Source organism: Callithrix jacchus, chromosome 11, assembly GCF_049354715.1.
Source record: "Callithrix jacchus isolate 240 chromosome 11, calJac240_pri, whole genome shotgun sequence".
In the NCBI taxonomy this organism is placed as follows: domain Eukaryota; kingdom Metazoa; phylum Chordata; class Mammalia; order Primates; family Cebidae; genus Callithrix; species Callithrix jacchus.
In genome coordinates this window covers 82,413,732-82,431,071 of record NC_133512.1, presented here as the reverse complement: position 1 = coordinate 82,431,071, position 17,340 = coordinate 82,413,732, and the positions used below count along the sequence as shown (strand labels likewise).

General features: G+C 38.3%; 1 protein-coding gene across 7 annotated transcripts in view; it reads left to right on the top strand.

The window, feature by feature from the left end:
• The window catches only part of DOCK4 (dedicator of cytokinesis 4), a 487,797-nt gene that overhangs the window by 313,798 nt on the left and 156,659 nt on the right, over positions 1–17,340 (top strand). For all 7 annotated transcript variants that reach the window (XM_078343204.1, XM_078343205.1, XM_002751762.7 and 4 more), the window contains exon 16: positions 2,647–2,753. In XM_078343204.1, the coding sequence (XP_078199330.1) occupies positions 2,647–2,753 (107 nt within the window). The remainder of the gene's footprint in view (positions 1–2,646; positions 2,754–17,340) is intronic.

Genomic DNA, 17,340 nt, shown 5'->3' with positions numbered 1-17,340 from the left:
GAAGTGCAGTGAAGAAGACTTAAATTGCAGCTAAGGAGTAGAAAGTGATGGTACTATGTTGCTATTTTACATGGGGCAGTCAGGGAAGACCTCTCTCATAAGGACATGTGTTGGCAACAAACGGAAAGAAGTGGAGGCCTGAGCCATTGAGACTATTCTGTCTGGGGAAATAATATTCCAGGCAGAGAGGACCGTACAAAAGGCTTGAGGTTGAAACATGGTTGGCATTTTCAAGGAATCGCAAGAGCCCAGGGAGGTAGCAGAGATGCCAGATCTTGTATAGTCTTTTCTTTCATGATGAGGACTGTGCATTTTCTTTGAATTGAGAAGAACCACTAGAGGATTTGGAGTGAAGATAAGTCTGGCTACTGTATGGATAACAGATTATAGGTAGTCTTGTTGGGAACAGAAAGACCAGTTGGGAAGCTTTTTTTAGTCTTCCAAGTAAGAGATTTAAAGTATTGTACATTTCAATGGTGTTTCAGTTCTTTTTTACAGAATATTAACAGATTGGATATGAAAGAAGGAGAGAAGTCAGGGCTGACCCACAGATGTTGGCCTGGTCATTTAATTAAGTGGGGAAGACAACAGGAAGAATCTGTTTGGGGAACAAAAATAAAACATTGCATTTTAGACATGTTAAATCGGAAATATCTGTTAGACACTCAAGATGTCAGGTAGGCAGTTAAATGACGTCCAGGTTGGAAACTTGGGAATGAGAACATTCTCCCACCATGGGCAATTTCAAGCTTCCAACATGACATCATTGAATGTAGAATTAGAGAGAGATATGCATGCTCAGCTCTTGTGGGCCTGTATGATCCAACTTCAACACATCACTAATTTTGATGATTTCTAAAGCCTGAGACTGATTGGGTTCCTAGGTAGTAAGTTTAGATAGCAAAGGGGAATCCAAGGATGGGTCCCTGGGGTACTCACCATATTTAGAGCTGGGAGAATGAGAAGGAGGCATTAAAAGACATTAAGAAGAACTAACTAGTAGGTTGAAAGCCAATCCAGAAAGAAGAGAATCCAAGAGCTAAATGAAGGCAGTTTTTCAAGAGAAGATTGATCACACGTGTCAGGTGCCAGTGGTAGATCAAATAAGATGAGGACAAATAATTTGACTTGGCATCATGGAACTCATTTTACCTGACAAATGGCTTTAGTGAATCTGTGGTGATAAACATGAATTAAAGAATGAGATGGAGGGAGATAAGAGGGAGCAATGGGTATAGACATAACTTTTGAGAAGTTTTGCTATAAAGGATACAAGAGTTATGGTCGTGCATAGGAAGACTCAATATCGTCAAGATGTCAGTTCTTAAATGGACCTATAGATTCAAGTTCCAGTACTATTATATTTCTGGAAATCTCTTCCTAGAGATCTTTGGTGTGATTTTTGCTTGACTTTTTAAAAAAACATCAATTCTTTTTCCAGTTTCTCTTTGGGGTTGAAATTAATTATTTTAAAAGAAAGTCCTTTGCTATAATCACATTTTCAGGGATGTCCTCATATTAGGGGCCAGCACCAGCCAGACAAAATTACGGTTTTCTGTGTGAGGCCCCACTTCCCTGTGGTTAAATGCCTGGAGCAATTATAAGGGAATGCTGTGTTGCTAAACCTCTTGTCTGATCTTCAGGATTGTCATACTTCACTCCTCCAGCTCAGATCTCACTGCATCCCAAAGTTGAACTTTTCTGTTCAAGTGTAATATTCCACTCATGAAAAAGTAACCATTCAGTCCCTAACAGGCTGCTGGCCCTGGAGAACTCCTCTCTGCCCATCAAAGTACAAGGGGAGACTCAGGTCACCAAACAAACCAAATTAAGGTTCTGTTAATGCTTTCTCCATTTTCTAAGGGGAAAAAAATAGAAAAGCTTGCTAGAAAGAACTGGAATGGTTCTTAAGAGATCCTAGCATCTATGACCTCAATTTCCTTATCTATAAATAATTGCTAATGATCCTTGGCATTTCAAGCTATTGTAATTCTTAATTAGGCATCTGAAAACCTCATCACCTCATTTCCTGCTTCCAGGGTAGTGAGCCCTTATTAAACTATAAGTTTAATATTCATATTGTCTCTCAACATGCCTAACTTACTGCAAGAAGGTAACTGTCATAGGACTTAACTTTACTTACATATGTGGATATAGGGAAAGAAGTTCTGTCATAGACCAGGGTTCCCTTTCCATGGATAGAGCTTAGAAATTCCTTTTCCATGGATAGTAATCAAAACAAAGCATTTCACTCTCATTCATTCACTTGTTCATCCATATATTTGTTGAGCACCAACTATGCTCCTAGCAGTCTTTGAGACTATAAAACAGATAAGACCCTGCCCTCAATGGTACGTGGAGATAAAAAGAAGAAACAGCCAACCCACAGATTTTTTAAAAACAATTTCGAATAGTAACTCCCATAAGGAAAATTAGGCAAGAAATGTAAGTTTCAGATAAGAGGGCAGAAAGAGGGTTATTAGAGGGTAGCTGCTTTACAGAGAAGGCCTGTCAGAAAAGCTATGCTCCACTGTGTAGTGGAAACTGTTGTGTATGGGTTGTATTTCTCAATGATCATGCTCCTTGACAAACTATGTACCTGAACATAGATACACTTAAATAAGCAAGTAATTTTGTTTTTTACAGCAAAGGAGAAAGGAGAGAAGAAGTTGTTTGGGTTCTCTTTTGTCCCTCTGATGCAAGAAGATGGTAGGACTCTTCCAGATGGCACTCATGAGCTCATCGTGCATAAGGTAACATCAGTCAGATGGTGGCGATAGGCAGTAAAACATAGTGCAGAAATAGCACCTCACTATCTTATCATCATTTTGAAAAGAGAAAAAACTGACAGAAAAGAATACTCTTGTACGATTGCTCTCAGAGAGAATTTCTCTTTGAAAGTGTTGTTTCTATATTTGGTTGTATTCTAGAACGTATTTTAGAGATTTTTTTTCAGCCTAATTTAGGGGTAGATATGTGGGTAGATCTGTATATTGCTCTTTAAGTTCCTTCCATTGCTGTGATAGGATTAAGTAAACCCTTACAAATAACTTTTTCAATACCACAGTGTGCACTTTGTTGTCTAGGTCTGTGTATCCCGAGAAATCAATTTGGCAAGGTCAGCATTACTCTTTTTCTTGTCTGCTGTTACTAAGCAGGCAGAGAAGTGGCTGTATTTTATCATGACAATAATAATGTCATTGTAAATCAAGAATTATCATAAAAACAAAATTGGAACTAAGTGTATTGTAGTAGGCAACAAAAAGAAAGCTTGCAAAGAAGAACCCCTTGTAATTATCTGAGAATACTAGTAATAATGAACTATAGGATTTAAAAATGTATTTTTAAGTGCACAGGCCATTTTCTCCAAAATATTTCTCCTCTGCATTTCTGCATTTCTGTAACTGTGTGATAGCCGGGCCTTATCAACTCTCACCTATGATAACTGGTCCTGCCGACCTGGGTCTTATCTCCCTCTAGCCCAGACATTAGGGTCGTTGATCTAAGGAGCATATCCAGCCATGTCACTACCCAGTTTAAGACCCTTTCAAAAGCTTCTTGCTGAGAGAATAAATTTCAGGCATCTCAGGGCATGCCAGCCTTCTACCTACCTACTGCCTCACTCCTCACCACTTTCGGCCTCTTGGTGCTGCAGCCACATTCAGCAGTTTCTAGTTCTTCAACCTCTACTGCTGGCTCTTTCCGCTCTTCCCTACCCTTGTGGATCCTGGAGTTAGACTTCCCCTGCCTCTCCCTCCGAGTATCTTCTGCTTATCCCCAGAGGCTCACCTGGTCCACAGCCTCCCTCTGGAACTGTCGCCTGCTTCCTGGCCCAACTCCCTATATTCTCAGCTGGCCAATTGCCCTTCCTTGAGCTCCCTGATATCCACACACATTTCTTACCATTGCTGTCATCATACTGCCCCAGAACTATCTGTTGATCACTCAGCTTACCCTGTTTGATTTATGAGCCCCTTGAGATCAACAGGTATGTAGAGGGATTCTGACATGTGATAGATGTGAAATGAAGATTATTGAATGAATAAGAGATTACAAGCAAAAACTTTCTTTGGATTGCTAACTAAATGAGAGGCAATATATAACACACCTGGTATATTCTATTTTTAGAGAATGTATATTTCAGTGTCTATTTCTTTAATCATTCGTTTTCTTATTATTTGTTCAACATATTTATTGACCACAAACTACAGCCAGGCACTATTCTAGGTGCTGGGGAAATAGTGGCAAACAGAACAGCCAAATCCTTCTGTTTCTGGCATTTACATTCTCTCTTCATAAAGTAGTCTAAAGGAGCTAACAAAGTGAACAATGTTGAAATAGAAAGAAACAAAAATATTTTAAAGCATAGTAACCAGAAAAGCAAACAGAGGAATAAATGTACTAGACTGCAGGGATGATCTATTTGTCTCACCTTCAGGTCTGAGGCTCCCCGATAAGATACATAATATGACAGGTAATGTCTTGAGCTTAGATTTTCAAAAACATAAATGGTACTTCATATAAATGTCTTTGTAACATTAAGTTTTAGCTCAGAAAAGGTAGGGCTGAGATAATTAAGATGGGGCTCCCAGTTTCCTAATAATATATAAGACGATGAATCACTTCTCCATAACATATCACATCTGGACCCTCTCACCTACGGGTCTAGGGTGCTTCTTTGGCAGTGCTCATTTTCTAGTCAAGTCCTTGTTGACTTCTCTTCATGAGTGTGAACCATACCAAGATTCTGAGTTGCTGATTAGACATGCATATGCGTAAGATGCCAGAAGACAGGTAGCAGAGCTCGCTTCTCCATGTGAACAAATGTTCACAAATAGTTATTATGTTTGTTTCACAAACAGGTGGGGGTCAAACAGGTATTGATTCCTAGACAGAGGCCTCCAGGTGCGTCTTGTCTGGGCCAAAACTTTTCTCAAAAACAGGACTTTGGCTCAGTTGAAGTTCTTGCACAAAGATTGACTTAGTACTGAGAATCCTAATCCATAAAGGGAAATTTATTTGAGCATGAAAAATGTGTCTTCAACCACAAGAGAAACTCAGTATGGTGTGTGTAGGCTGTCTAATTTGGGGCAGTCCTACATTGTATAGATCCATTAGGAAGCATACGCTCCACAGAAAACCCCCCAAGTAGCTGAGTTTTCTTATGAATAGGGTTATTTAATGATTCTTATTTACAGAGTTGTGAAGTACTTGCCAAGTATAACAACTTGTATTTTTCCTTCTCATACTGCTGAGCCAACATGTTCAGTTTCAGCTTATGGCCACTTGTAGTTTCTGATTGTGAAACCATATTACCAGCATAATACATAGTCTTCCGCCATGGCAGAAAGGCATACAGCCTGCTGATCATTGCAGCCTTGAATTAATTATTTAGAAAGAAATATAGGGAAAAAAGTATATTTGTGTATTTAAAATTATTAGCTAAAAATATAGCCCATTTAATAAGTGGTGTTGAGATAAATAAAATGCATATTAGGGGAAGTGGGGAAGAACTGAATTCCTACCTTCCTCTTATGTGAAAACACATTCCAGATTGAATGTAAGAAATAAAACTGGACCAGGTGTGGTGGTGGCTCATGTCCATATTCCTAGCACTTTGGGAAGCCGAGGTGGGTGGATCTCCTGAAGTCAGGCGTTTAAGACCAGCTTGGCCAACATGGTGAAACCCCATCTTTACTAAAAATACAAAACTAGCCAGGAGTGGTGGCACATGCCTGTAATCCCAGCTACTGGGGAGGCTGAGGCAGGAGAATTACTTGAACCCAGGAGGAGGAGGCTGCAGTGAGCCAAGATCATGCCATTGTGCTCCAGCCTGGGCAACAACAGTGAAACTCCATCTCAAAAAAGAAAAAACTGTATGAGCCTTAAAAATATGGGTGAACATTTTATAATCTACAGGTGAAAAGGACCTTTCTAAGGATGTCTTAAATGTTAGAAATCAAATTTAATAATAGAGTAAATTTGGCTACATAAAATTTAAGATATTTATTGGATAAAATACTCATAATCTAGGCTGAAAACACATTACAAACTGAAATATAGTTGCAAAACAACTTGTAAAGAGTTGCTTTATAACCCCATAAGTAACCCTTATAAAGGGTTACTATTCCTAATTGACCAAAGTTATCACAAATCAGTAAGAAAAGGAAAAATTGTTAAATGCTACCAACAGGCTATTTAAAAATAATAAATGCAAATGTATAAAATAAAAGCATGACTAAGTAAAGGAATCTGTTAAAGTTAAAAAATTCAAAACCTTTTGCCTATCAGATTGGGAGAGATTTTTAAAGCTCAGAATTGGAGAGCAAGGTTAAGGGAAACAGTCTCATGCCTTTATAGAAGAACTATGAACGGTACTGTGTTTCTGCAGGGCAGCTTGGCCATACATAGATAAATTTTAAATGTGTATATCCTTAGAGTCGGCCATCCCACACATCTTGGTATTTTTGGGGAGAAGCTAATAAGACAAGTTGAGCAAAGATGATTCAAGGATGATCATTGCAGATTGCCTAAAATAGGGAAAACATGGAAGTAATTTAAATTGCCAATAACATAGATCTGATTAAATTTAGTTATACCCATACAGTGAATGAAATACTATATATGTGCAGAATTATGTTTAGAAGATAATTTTAGATTCATAAAGTGCTTACTAATAACACTTTATACATGCATTTATTTAGCATAATACCATTTTTATAAAATTGTTTAATGGCATGTTCTTATGTATATATGTGCATAGAAAGATGCTTGGAATGATATCCTAAAATATTGATAATGACTTTTTATTTTCAACATTGCTTAAATATTTTCTTAGTGGACAAGTGTTACTTTATAATATTAATAATTTTTTTTTCATTTTGACCAAACAAAAATAGGAAGAGACAGAAATTTAGACTTAGCCTTGTTTTATACTTTTTAATTCTGGACTTTTATGTAACTAAGGACCACTTTTCTGTCATATAATCTTACTAGTAATGTTTATGGTAAGGTTTTGAAGGAACATCAATTGTCTTGGTTTTTTATAAACCATATTCTGTGTCATTCATTGACAGATGCTGTCCATGATATCAAAGGTTGATGAGAGATGAAAAAAAATGCCTTTAAGATGTGTCTTTAAATCTGTCTTGGAGATTTGATACAGAGAATAGCTCTGGTTTTTAGTAGAGTATTGGTGAAAACCTGCTTGCTCTTCATATAAAGTGTTAGTTTAAAAGACTCGATCCTGCAGTGAGTTAAGAAGAAATCTGCTGTGCTGAAGGCTGTTAGTATCCTAATTTGGCCTTAAATTTGTGAGATAGTCTTTGTAGCAATGGCTGGACTTCATTTCTGAATGTGCTCTAAGGAAACCGTTCTTACAGAGCTGTTATGGTAAATACTTCTTCAAGGACCTGGACTTACCCTTTAGGGCAAGGTCTAAGGAATCCTAAGGGAAAAGACCCCTTTTAAAGGTCATTTTCAACGTTACTTGATTAATTACATATTTGGAGTGGTTTCCAATGGAAATAAATTCTGAAATCTATAAAAATCTGCATATCATAGCACTAGGAGGGTAAGTAAAATAACTTAATAAGTCATCATTAGAGATTTTGTGCTTCCAGAGCCCCCGTTATAGCTCTCAGGACATCAGTAATATCCCCAGTTGGCTGACATATAAGTCAGACTTCCCTTTGGAATTGCTAATTTGCTAATAACCGTATTTAATCTGAAGTTTTGGTATTTCATTCTGTTAGAATTCTTGTCTTCCGTAACTTTGTAGGGATGTATTTGGCTATCCTTCTTTAGCTACTTGCCAGAAAGCAAGTTAAGAAAAAAGAATGAAGCAAAAATTTAAGAAAAGAGAATGAAACAAAAAAATAAAGTAAGAAAGACTAAACAGAAGCAAATTTGTTTTTCAAAAGTCAAATCTCTTAAGGAGAGTGATATGAGGATCCAAAAAGAGGGGCCTAGGAAGACAGTCACTATGTGCTCAAGTCCCCATTCATTCTGACTCACTCTAGTGGAGGAGTTTTAGTCACTGAAAGTTCGTTCTGAAACACTCTCTGGTCCAGTAAGAGAATAGTAGTAATACCACCTGCTTTGGAGAAATTGGGGTTTTGTAAATTCATCACTTGATTGTCAAGCACCACCATGGCTGAAGTGGCCCGACCCAACCAAGCTAGTGTTTTGCCTAGTAGAGAATCTGCTTCCTATAGCAGGATTTATTGGCTTCCTAATCCAAGGCATTTGAGCAGGAAAAGAGCCAGGTACAAAGTCAGCCAAACAGAAGGTGATGCTGTTTCCTAGTTGGAGAGGGATTAATTTAATATGATGACATAGACAGTAAAAGCCTATTGCGGATTAACTTATTTTACCTTTGCTACCTAAAAGTTTGTCCATAAACCTTTGTGGCCCATATTTTTCTCTACACGTTTTTAGGTTCTTGTACTATATCCTAGTCCTTAACTTGGTCCATAGTAGTCCAGCACATCCATTTCACTGGTCACTACATATGAGATAGACTTCTCAAATCCAGGTAGCAACTACTGTTCTCTGCTTATCTCAAACTTCAGTGTAGCCTTTTCCTATAGTATGTTTGCATTCATAAGTAAAATGAACAGATGAAGGGAATCTGAACATTTAGATAGACTGATGGGTTTGCAATGCAGCCTGCTGCCCACAGAACTCCACATGCTCCCCCAACTCTCCTAAAACAGACTTCCCCTGTAACCATAATCAATAAATCTTAGATGAGCCAGAAACATATCTGTCCTCCTCAGGCTTGGATGTAGAAGAATTGATCACTTGACTGATACTTCATTCATTACACACTGTGAGAGAAGTTTAAAAACAAACACCTGCAAGTTTATAAAGTAAATAGCCTGGTAAGTTTAGTATAAAAGCATATCAAGCTGAAGACATAAGCTGAACAGCAGGGAAAAAAGGCTAAGATATCGTAACAGGTGGACTTGGTCCTAGCACTTAGCACTATTTAAGTAACCTGCAGGCAGCCCCTTCAGTGCTAACCAATTTATACTGCTACATCTTCAATCCTCCCAGAATGTTCCGCCTTAAGTGAAATCTGACTTTCTTCTGCTGAGAGGGCTTCCTGTAATAGCCGCTGGAATAGAGAGCTCCTCTTCTTAAGCCGGGTGTCTAGTGTCTAGTGGTCAGCTGTCTGCAAATACCTTAATCCCTTCCAGAGATGCTTTTTCTCCACCCTCTTGTGAAGAGCTCCCCTAGCCTCTGTAAGGCTCATCCCATACAGTGCTGCAATTTTCCATGTGTCCTAGTTACTATCTTCCACCAACTTGTATTTTGAGGGCCACGGAGGAAGCAGGGGGAGATGGAGTGGTGTGGTGAGTGGCTGTTTAGTTTCCCACAGTTAGCCTAGTCCCTAGTTCAGATTCTTCTCCTTCTGGTTGATTGTCCAATTTCCCGTCCTCTTGTTTTCTTGGCTACTTCAACTCTAGCTACCTTCATTTGCATTCTACTTTATGGCCACACTGTAGGCTCTGTTGCCTCTCTACCCATCAGAATCTCCCATTGATTAGGTAGATAGGTAGATGTGTGGACGAGTGGATGAAATCATCCAGAACCACTTCATATCAAAAATCATAAACTCCCAACATTCTGACCACAGCCTTTCAACCTTCTGATTTTCTAACTATGCCAATTTTTCAGTCTTTTTCTCCTCCAGTAGATCCCTCTGACTATGTTCTTCCCATTCTTATCTAAGGTATCTCTTAATCCTTAGTTCTACTGTGCCTGCATAGGAAATAAAATAGTCCTGGATCAATCTGTCAGCATTGCTAGAAGAAATTATACTGTTGTTATAGATTAGCATCTGCCTGGGTATAGATGTGGGTCCATCAGAATTGCAGGCAAACTAATAAACTCCTCCCACAGTCCCCACAAGAGCTATTTAGAAGAGCTTACCATTCTCCCTACCCCACCACTTCCAAGCTACTTAACAGAGAACACAGATGCCATCAGACAGGAACTTCCTTAACTTCTTGTGCTCTCTCCTTGCCACCTACAATCTTATTGCATCCTTCCTTTCCTTCCTGCTTCCTGTCTCGGGGGATGGGGCAGGATTCTGTCCCTTCAAGACTAATTCTTCCACCTGCTTCCCTCCCTCCTGACTCTTCTGGGACCCTGCCCCTCCTAATGTCCTCTCCCTTCCTCCTGCATCTCTTCTGGCAGTACTCACGCTGATTAGAAACATGTTCCAGCCTTTTTTTAAAGACATAAATTTTTAAAAATAGTCACCACGTTCCTTCTTCCCTTCCCTTCATGACAGGCGGCCTGCATGAAGTCTCTTCCCTCACTGCCTCTGCTTCCTCACATCCTCACTGCTCAACTGAAGTTTCTCTCCTTAGGTCACTGGTGCCCACTCAAGAGATAAAGCTACTAGACACTTTAAAGACCTTTCCATACTTGACTGCCCTATAGCATCAAGCACTATTAATAACGCTTCTTGAAAATCCCACACTCGTTGGCCTGACAATGTGCTTCTGAGTTTTATCCTTCTCCCTCTTTGAGGATTCATCTGTCTTTATGGATACCTTAAATGCTGATGTTACCAGGGGTTTAGCCCTTGGCTACCCGCTGTCTTGTACTTGCTAGATTCATCTCCTCCATCTGGGCAGGTAAGCTATGTTGTTAACCGCCAAGTATGTTTCTCTAGTGCAAAACTTTTGCCAGCCTACATCTTCAGTTGGTCTCTCCAAAGATGCACACACTCATGTCCAAAACTGAGCATTTTATCTTGTCTCTATCCACTCCTGCCATGACGAGAAACCTTGTCACCAGCTTCTCTTGTCGCACTTACCCACCATGTTTAAATAGTCGGTTGCACAACTGGTCAGTTCCACCTCCTCAATAATACTTTAATCCAAGGACTCTAAACCAGAGGTGAGTATTAGAACCACCTGAGGTTTTTCTTATGTAAGAGATTTGGGGATAATCCCTAGGCTATTTTGTATTGAAAAATTTCATGCTCCAGCCATACTTAACTGTATAGTTGTCTCAATATGCCTGTACTTTTTATAGCAGTTAAAGATATTTTAAATGTATAGAAGTGTTACAAAAATAGTACCGGAAATTCCCATATAACCTTCATCCAGTTTCTCCTTATGTTAACCTCTTATATAAGCTAGAGCATATTTATCAAAACTAAATTAATCTTCATACAATACTGTTAACACAGAATTTATTTGGATTTCACAATAAGTTTTCCACAAATGTCATTTTTCTGCTCCAGGATCCATTCCAAGATCCCATATCGCATTGAATTGTCGTGTCCCCATAGTCTCATACATGTGCTTTTATTCCCCGGTGCCTTTAAGTATATTGTTTCTTTCCTCCCTTGATTTTTCCTGTCTTGCCTGCTTGGCAACCCTGTTATTCTTTACAACTGAGGTCAGATCGTTTCCTTTCCATAAGGTCTTCCTTCCTCCCCCAGCAGAACTGGTATCTAGTGGTCTTTATCCCAGTGTTGTAATCAGTATTAACAGTTAAGTGTGGAGATCAGACATGCAGAGACTGTGTTCATTTCCTTGTTACATTCTTAATGCCAGCCTGAAGGACTGAAAAATAATATGAAGTTAATAAATGTTTAATAATGACATTAAGGATGGCTAGTCATTTTGAAAAAGTTCCTAAAAGAAAGGTATTTTCCTCGAAAAACTATTTCAGTCTGTTTTTTTTTAAACTGGTAATAGAGTTTCAACTGGATTGTCTACCATAATGTATTTTTAAATTTTAATTACCTACTTTTCACAAGTTACAGATCCCTTAATTTAATAATTCCATTAATTCCTGTGTCAGTTTTTAAATTAATAAATTGTAGATGTGGATCTCTCAATCATACATCTTTTTATCTTTTTTGAAATCTCAAAGGTGTCAATCTCAATCATATATCTTGCATAACTGCAAATATCATGCTTCTGGAACACTGTCCAGGACTGACCACTGACATTCTCTTTCACATATCTAAGACAGTAGTCAAAAAGTAGCCTAGAACATAATGTGGTATTCACTGCTGTACCAACTGACTTTTATTCTGGAGAAAGAAATAGACTGTGAGCCAAACTATATAATCTTAAAGAAGATGAGACTACTGCTACTGCTGCAAAGCCTGCATTTTAATAATTCTGTAAGAGTCTGGGGAGCACATCTCTGGTCAGATCTGATTTCAGACCATCTCTCTCCTCTCTAATGTGTAAATTATCTCCATACCATTTTAAGATAACTTGCACAGATTCCAACACAGCAAATGCAGAGAACTATCCTTCTCTATGAATGATGACATCGTTTTGTTCCTTCAGTCCAATAGCAGCTTCAAGAAGCCGTGGTCACATTGCCTTGTTTCCCCTGGAAAAAAAAAAATGGCTTAATTAACTCTTCCCTCATCCAATTGCCAGCATACATCTGCCATAACACTGGTAACACCTGAGCAAGAAAACAAGTTCTCTAGTAGAGAGGACAGTGTCTTGTTACTCTCATATCCACATTGCCTTCTTCCATGCCCTCACTGGATTTGGTAGAAAAAATATTCTCTTTTTAAAAGCCTAAACTGTTTTACAAGTATTCCTCACAATGCAAATGATCCATATTTAACCACCCTATCCAGGTTAGGGGTATAGCTGGATTTTTCCATGATCCATCTCTCAATTACGTGCAGATCTCACATCTGCAGTTTGGTGCTGTTGAGCCTGTATTGCTCAGATTTTTAGTCATTCAAGCACCCAACCTCTACTCTGTTGCACTTAATATTTCCAGTTAAAGCACAGGCAGTGACAAACCATACTTTTCCAGCCTCATTTCTATAACTTCATTGACTCCTAGCCCTTCACCTAGTGGGAATTCTGTTTATTTCCATTTGTTTTCTTCAGTCCATACTCTAGTTCAGAATCTCACTTACAGTCAACCCTTTTCCCACCTGGGGAATTTACTGACTCTCTGGCTGCTTCTGGTATTAGGAAACTGGATAACCTTTTGGCTTGAACTCTAGGTGACAGCTGTTTTTGCCGTACAAGGCTATCTTCTAGAACCTCATTTGTATTCTGCACTGCTCTGGAACCCATTTCTTTCCTATCTATTCCCTATCGTTGAAAGAGTGAATGATTTCTAGCTCATTCGTTGTGTTCTTAAGCTCCTATGTTATGCCCTGTCTGCTCCCACTTGCCCTACCTCTGTACCTTATCCAGGTTAAATGATCCCTTTTGCTTCCTGCATGGTTTGAAGACATAAACTATCCATTTCATTGTAAGATTTGTGAGCTTATTGCATTTGAAATTATTTCAGTTCCATATACCACTCTGAGCCCTCTCTCAGGGTATCTCCCACAAAGATACCTTTCTTTTGAAGAACTAACCATTTTTTCTTAGCAATACCTACCATGCAGTATTTTATCTATAAATCAATAAATTTAGAATTTATTACTTGAATTCAAAACTTGGCTAAAACAACAGTAGAGGGAGGCAATGTTATATAGTAGTTGTGAATACAAATTCTGGCTCCGATTCTTTTCTTTTCTCTTTTCTTTTCTTTTCTTTCTTTCTTTCTTTCTTTCTTTCTTTCTTTCTTTCTTTCTTTCTTTCTTTTCTTCTTTCTTTCTTTCTCTATCTCTTTCTTTTTCTTTCTCTTTCTTTCTTTTTCTTTTTTCTTTCTCTTTCTTTCTCTCTCTCTCTCTCTTTTTTTTTTTTTTTTTTTTAAATGGAGTCTCATTCTGTCGCCCAGGCTGGAGTACAGTGGTGCGATCTCGGCTCACTGCAACCTCTGCCTCACAGGTTCAAGCAATTCTCCTGCCTCAGCCTCCCAAGTAGCTGGGATTACAGGTGCCTGCCACCATGCCCAGCTAATTTTTAGATTTTTAGTAGAGGCAGTGTTTCACCATGTTCGCCAGGATAGTCTCAAACTCCTGACCTGGTGATTCGCCCACTTTGGCCTCCCAATTCAGCAAATAAAACAGGTAACTACTCTTTGGTTTCCATGAACCCTTTTATATTTACTGGGGGTTTCAAAGCTGATTTTTTTATCCAGTAGGATTACACTAGATATGGTGTTAGGTTTTCATCTATTTCTGAAAAACTTAAGCTAGTACACAGAAAATATTATAGCATATCTTTTATTAGTCCTTGAATTTTTCAGTATGTACCCTTAATATATCATACAAACACTGAAGATTTTAAAAGCAATTCAAGCAACTACCCTTTACTGTCTACTGTGTGATAGGCACTATTACGCACTATGTGTATATTCTCTTCTCCTAACAATCCTATGAGGCAAGATAATGTAACCTAAGGAGCTTATGTGATTTGCCCAATGTCACAATATTAGAAAGTATCAGGCCAAGTGCCATGACTCACACCTGTAATCCCAGCACTTTGGGAGGCCAAGGCGGAGGGATCATGAGGTCACAAGATCGAGACCATCCTGGCCAACGTGGTGAAACCTGGTCTCTGCTAAAAATACAAAAATTAGCTGGGCATGGTGGTGCATGCCTGTAATCTCCCCCTACCCTCGTTTCTCTTACACATACCCCAGTGTTCTTGCTGGAAGCTCTTGAAATAATTTTTATGTCCAGAGTATTGTCTTTATTATATTTTATACTTGAGTAAGGGTGATAGAGTTTAGTTGTAAGAAGCTATTAAGATGTCATAACTCAGACAGACTCAGATGCTGAGGTCTTGGCCCCACAGGCTGGGGGAGAAGTGAGAACCAAGGCTGGTGGAACTGACCTGACCACAGGACCTTTTCCTAGCCAATGGAAAAGCAGCCAAGTCTTCTATTCATAACACCTGCTAAGGATACAGCACAGCCATTACATCTTCACTCACAGAAGTGGTCCATCCCACAGCAGCCATTGAGCTAGATGGGAATCAAGCAGGAATTCCAAGAGGCTGAAGTGCCCCGGAGATGGCAGACAATTAGGGAAAGGAGAGTTAATAAGAGATATATTTACAGGGGTAGAATTTCTGTGAACAGCTGGATCATACCAGACCAGGGCAGGCTCCAAATCCTGGGGTGGAGGCCTGAAAATAGCAGGACAGAATGTCTGGGCTGGGTTTGGCATGAGACTTAGTCACACCAGGAAGTGGTGGTTAGACATATGGAACACAAATCAGGATAGAGATGAGAGACCAGAGGATGTTTCCAACACTGTAGACCAGATAGGGTGACTGTAGGGTGCTGTGCCTCATACTTTGACTTGCCAGGGATGAGATCGAGTGGAGGAGCTCAGTGCTCTAGGGTTCCAGAACATTACTTTGCCTAACCACTTTTTCTGAAAAAAGCATGTGAAGTATTCACTTTACCATTATTCTTTAAACCATGTAAGTATGTTTTATGCACTCTTCTGTCTATGTGAATTATTTTGTAGTAGTAAAGGAAAGTATTTGGAGTTGTAATATTAGAAGAGAATTGTAGAGGCCCTTTATTGTGTTTATATTGGCATTTCTGTTACTGGGCAGGAGTGTTAGTAAGAACATCTTGTCATATTCTGGTTCTGTTTCCCTAAACTTGTTAGAGAGTTCTTTCCTAAAGATTTATTATTAAAAATGTAAAAAAAAAATTGTGAGTCACAGAAAATAGTCTAGAATATTAAAGGGATTCTGTGCTTAAACTCCTACCTGTTACTAGGGCAGTAGCCTTGAAAATATTTAAATAAATTCAAAAGAATAAAATTAATATGAGTTTTTAAATTTATAATCAAAATAATCTAAGCTGTACCAGCTGTGTATCTGTTACAATTTTTTCCTCAAAATTTTAATTTAAAATCACCTTTATTATTACAGCATTAAAATCAGTATACAGATAAACCAAAATAAAACATCATATTCTCATTAGCCAGGTGATATTAACTATTAGCTCCTTAGTATATATCATTCAGATATTCTTTGTAGATTTTTTTTACCCAAATGATGTTATAGAATATACTATATAATTTTTCTCATTTTTAATTTTGTGGGTATATAGTAAGTGTATATATTTATGTGGTATATGAGATATTTTGATATAAGGATGCAATGCATAAAAATCATATCATGGAAAATTGGGTATTCATCTCCTCAAGCATTTATCCCTTCTATTACAAACAATCCAGTTATGCTTTTTAGTTGCCTTGAAATGTACAGTTAAATTATTATTGACTGTAGTAACCCTGTTGTGCTATTAAGTACTAGGTCTTACTTCTTTCTGTCTTTTTTGTACCCAGTAACCATCCCTACCTCCCTATCACCACCCACTACCTTCCCAGCCCCTGGTAACCATTCCCTCCTCACTATCTCCATGAGTTCAATTGTTTTGGTTTTTAGATCCCACAAAACAAGTGAGGACATGCAATGTTTATCTTTTGGTACCTGGCTTATTTCACTTAACATAGTGACCTCTGGTTCCATTCATGTTGTTGCAAATGACAGAATCTCATTATTTAGTGGCTGAATAGTACTCCATTCTATCCATATACTGTATTTTCTTTATCCATTCTTCTGTTGATGGACACTTAGGTTGCTTCCAAGTCTTAGCTATCGTGAACAGTGCTGCACAACAAACATGGAAATGTGGATATCTCTCTGATATACTGATTTCCTTTCTTTTTAATATATATCCAGCAGGGGGATTGCCAGATCACATGGTAGCCCTATTTTTAGTTGTTTGAGGAACCTCCAAACTATATCCATAGTTGTTGTACTAATTGACATTCCCATCAACAGTGTATGAGGGTTCCCTTTTCTCCACATCCTCTCCATCGTGTGTTATTGCCTGTCTTTTGGATAAAAGCCATTTTAGCTGGGGTGAGATGATATCTCATTGTACTTTTGATTTGTATTTCTCTGATCATCAGTGATGTTGAGCACATTTTATTTGCCTGTTTGCCATTTGTGTATCTCTTTTTGAGAAATGTGTATTCAAATAGCAGCAGACTATTCAGTCTATTCAAATATTTTTTCCATTTCCCAATTGGATTATTAGATTGTTCCCTAGAGAGTTGTTTGAGCTCTTTATACATTCTGGTTATTAGTCCCTCATCAAATGGGTAGTTTGCAAATGTTTTCTCCTATTATGTGGGTTGTCTCTTCATTGTTTTGGTTGTTCCTTTATTGTACGGAAGCTTTTTTACTTGATGTGATACCATTTATCCATTTTTACCTTGATTGCCTGTGCTTTTGGGGATGCTCAAGAAATTTTTGCCCAGACTACTGTCCTGGAGAGTTTCTCCAATGTTTTCTTACAATAGTTTCATAGTTTGAGGTCTTATATTTAATTTTTAATCCATTTTGATTTGATTTTTGTATATAGTGAGAGATAGGAGCAAGTTTCATTCTTCTGAAT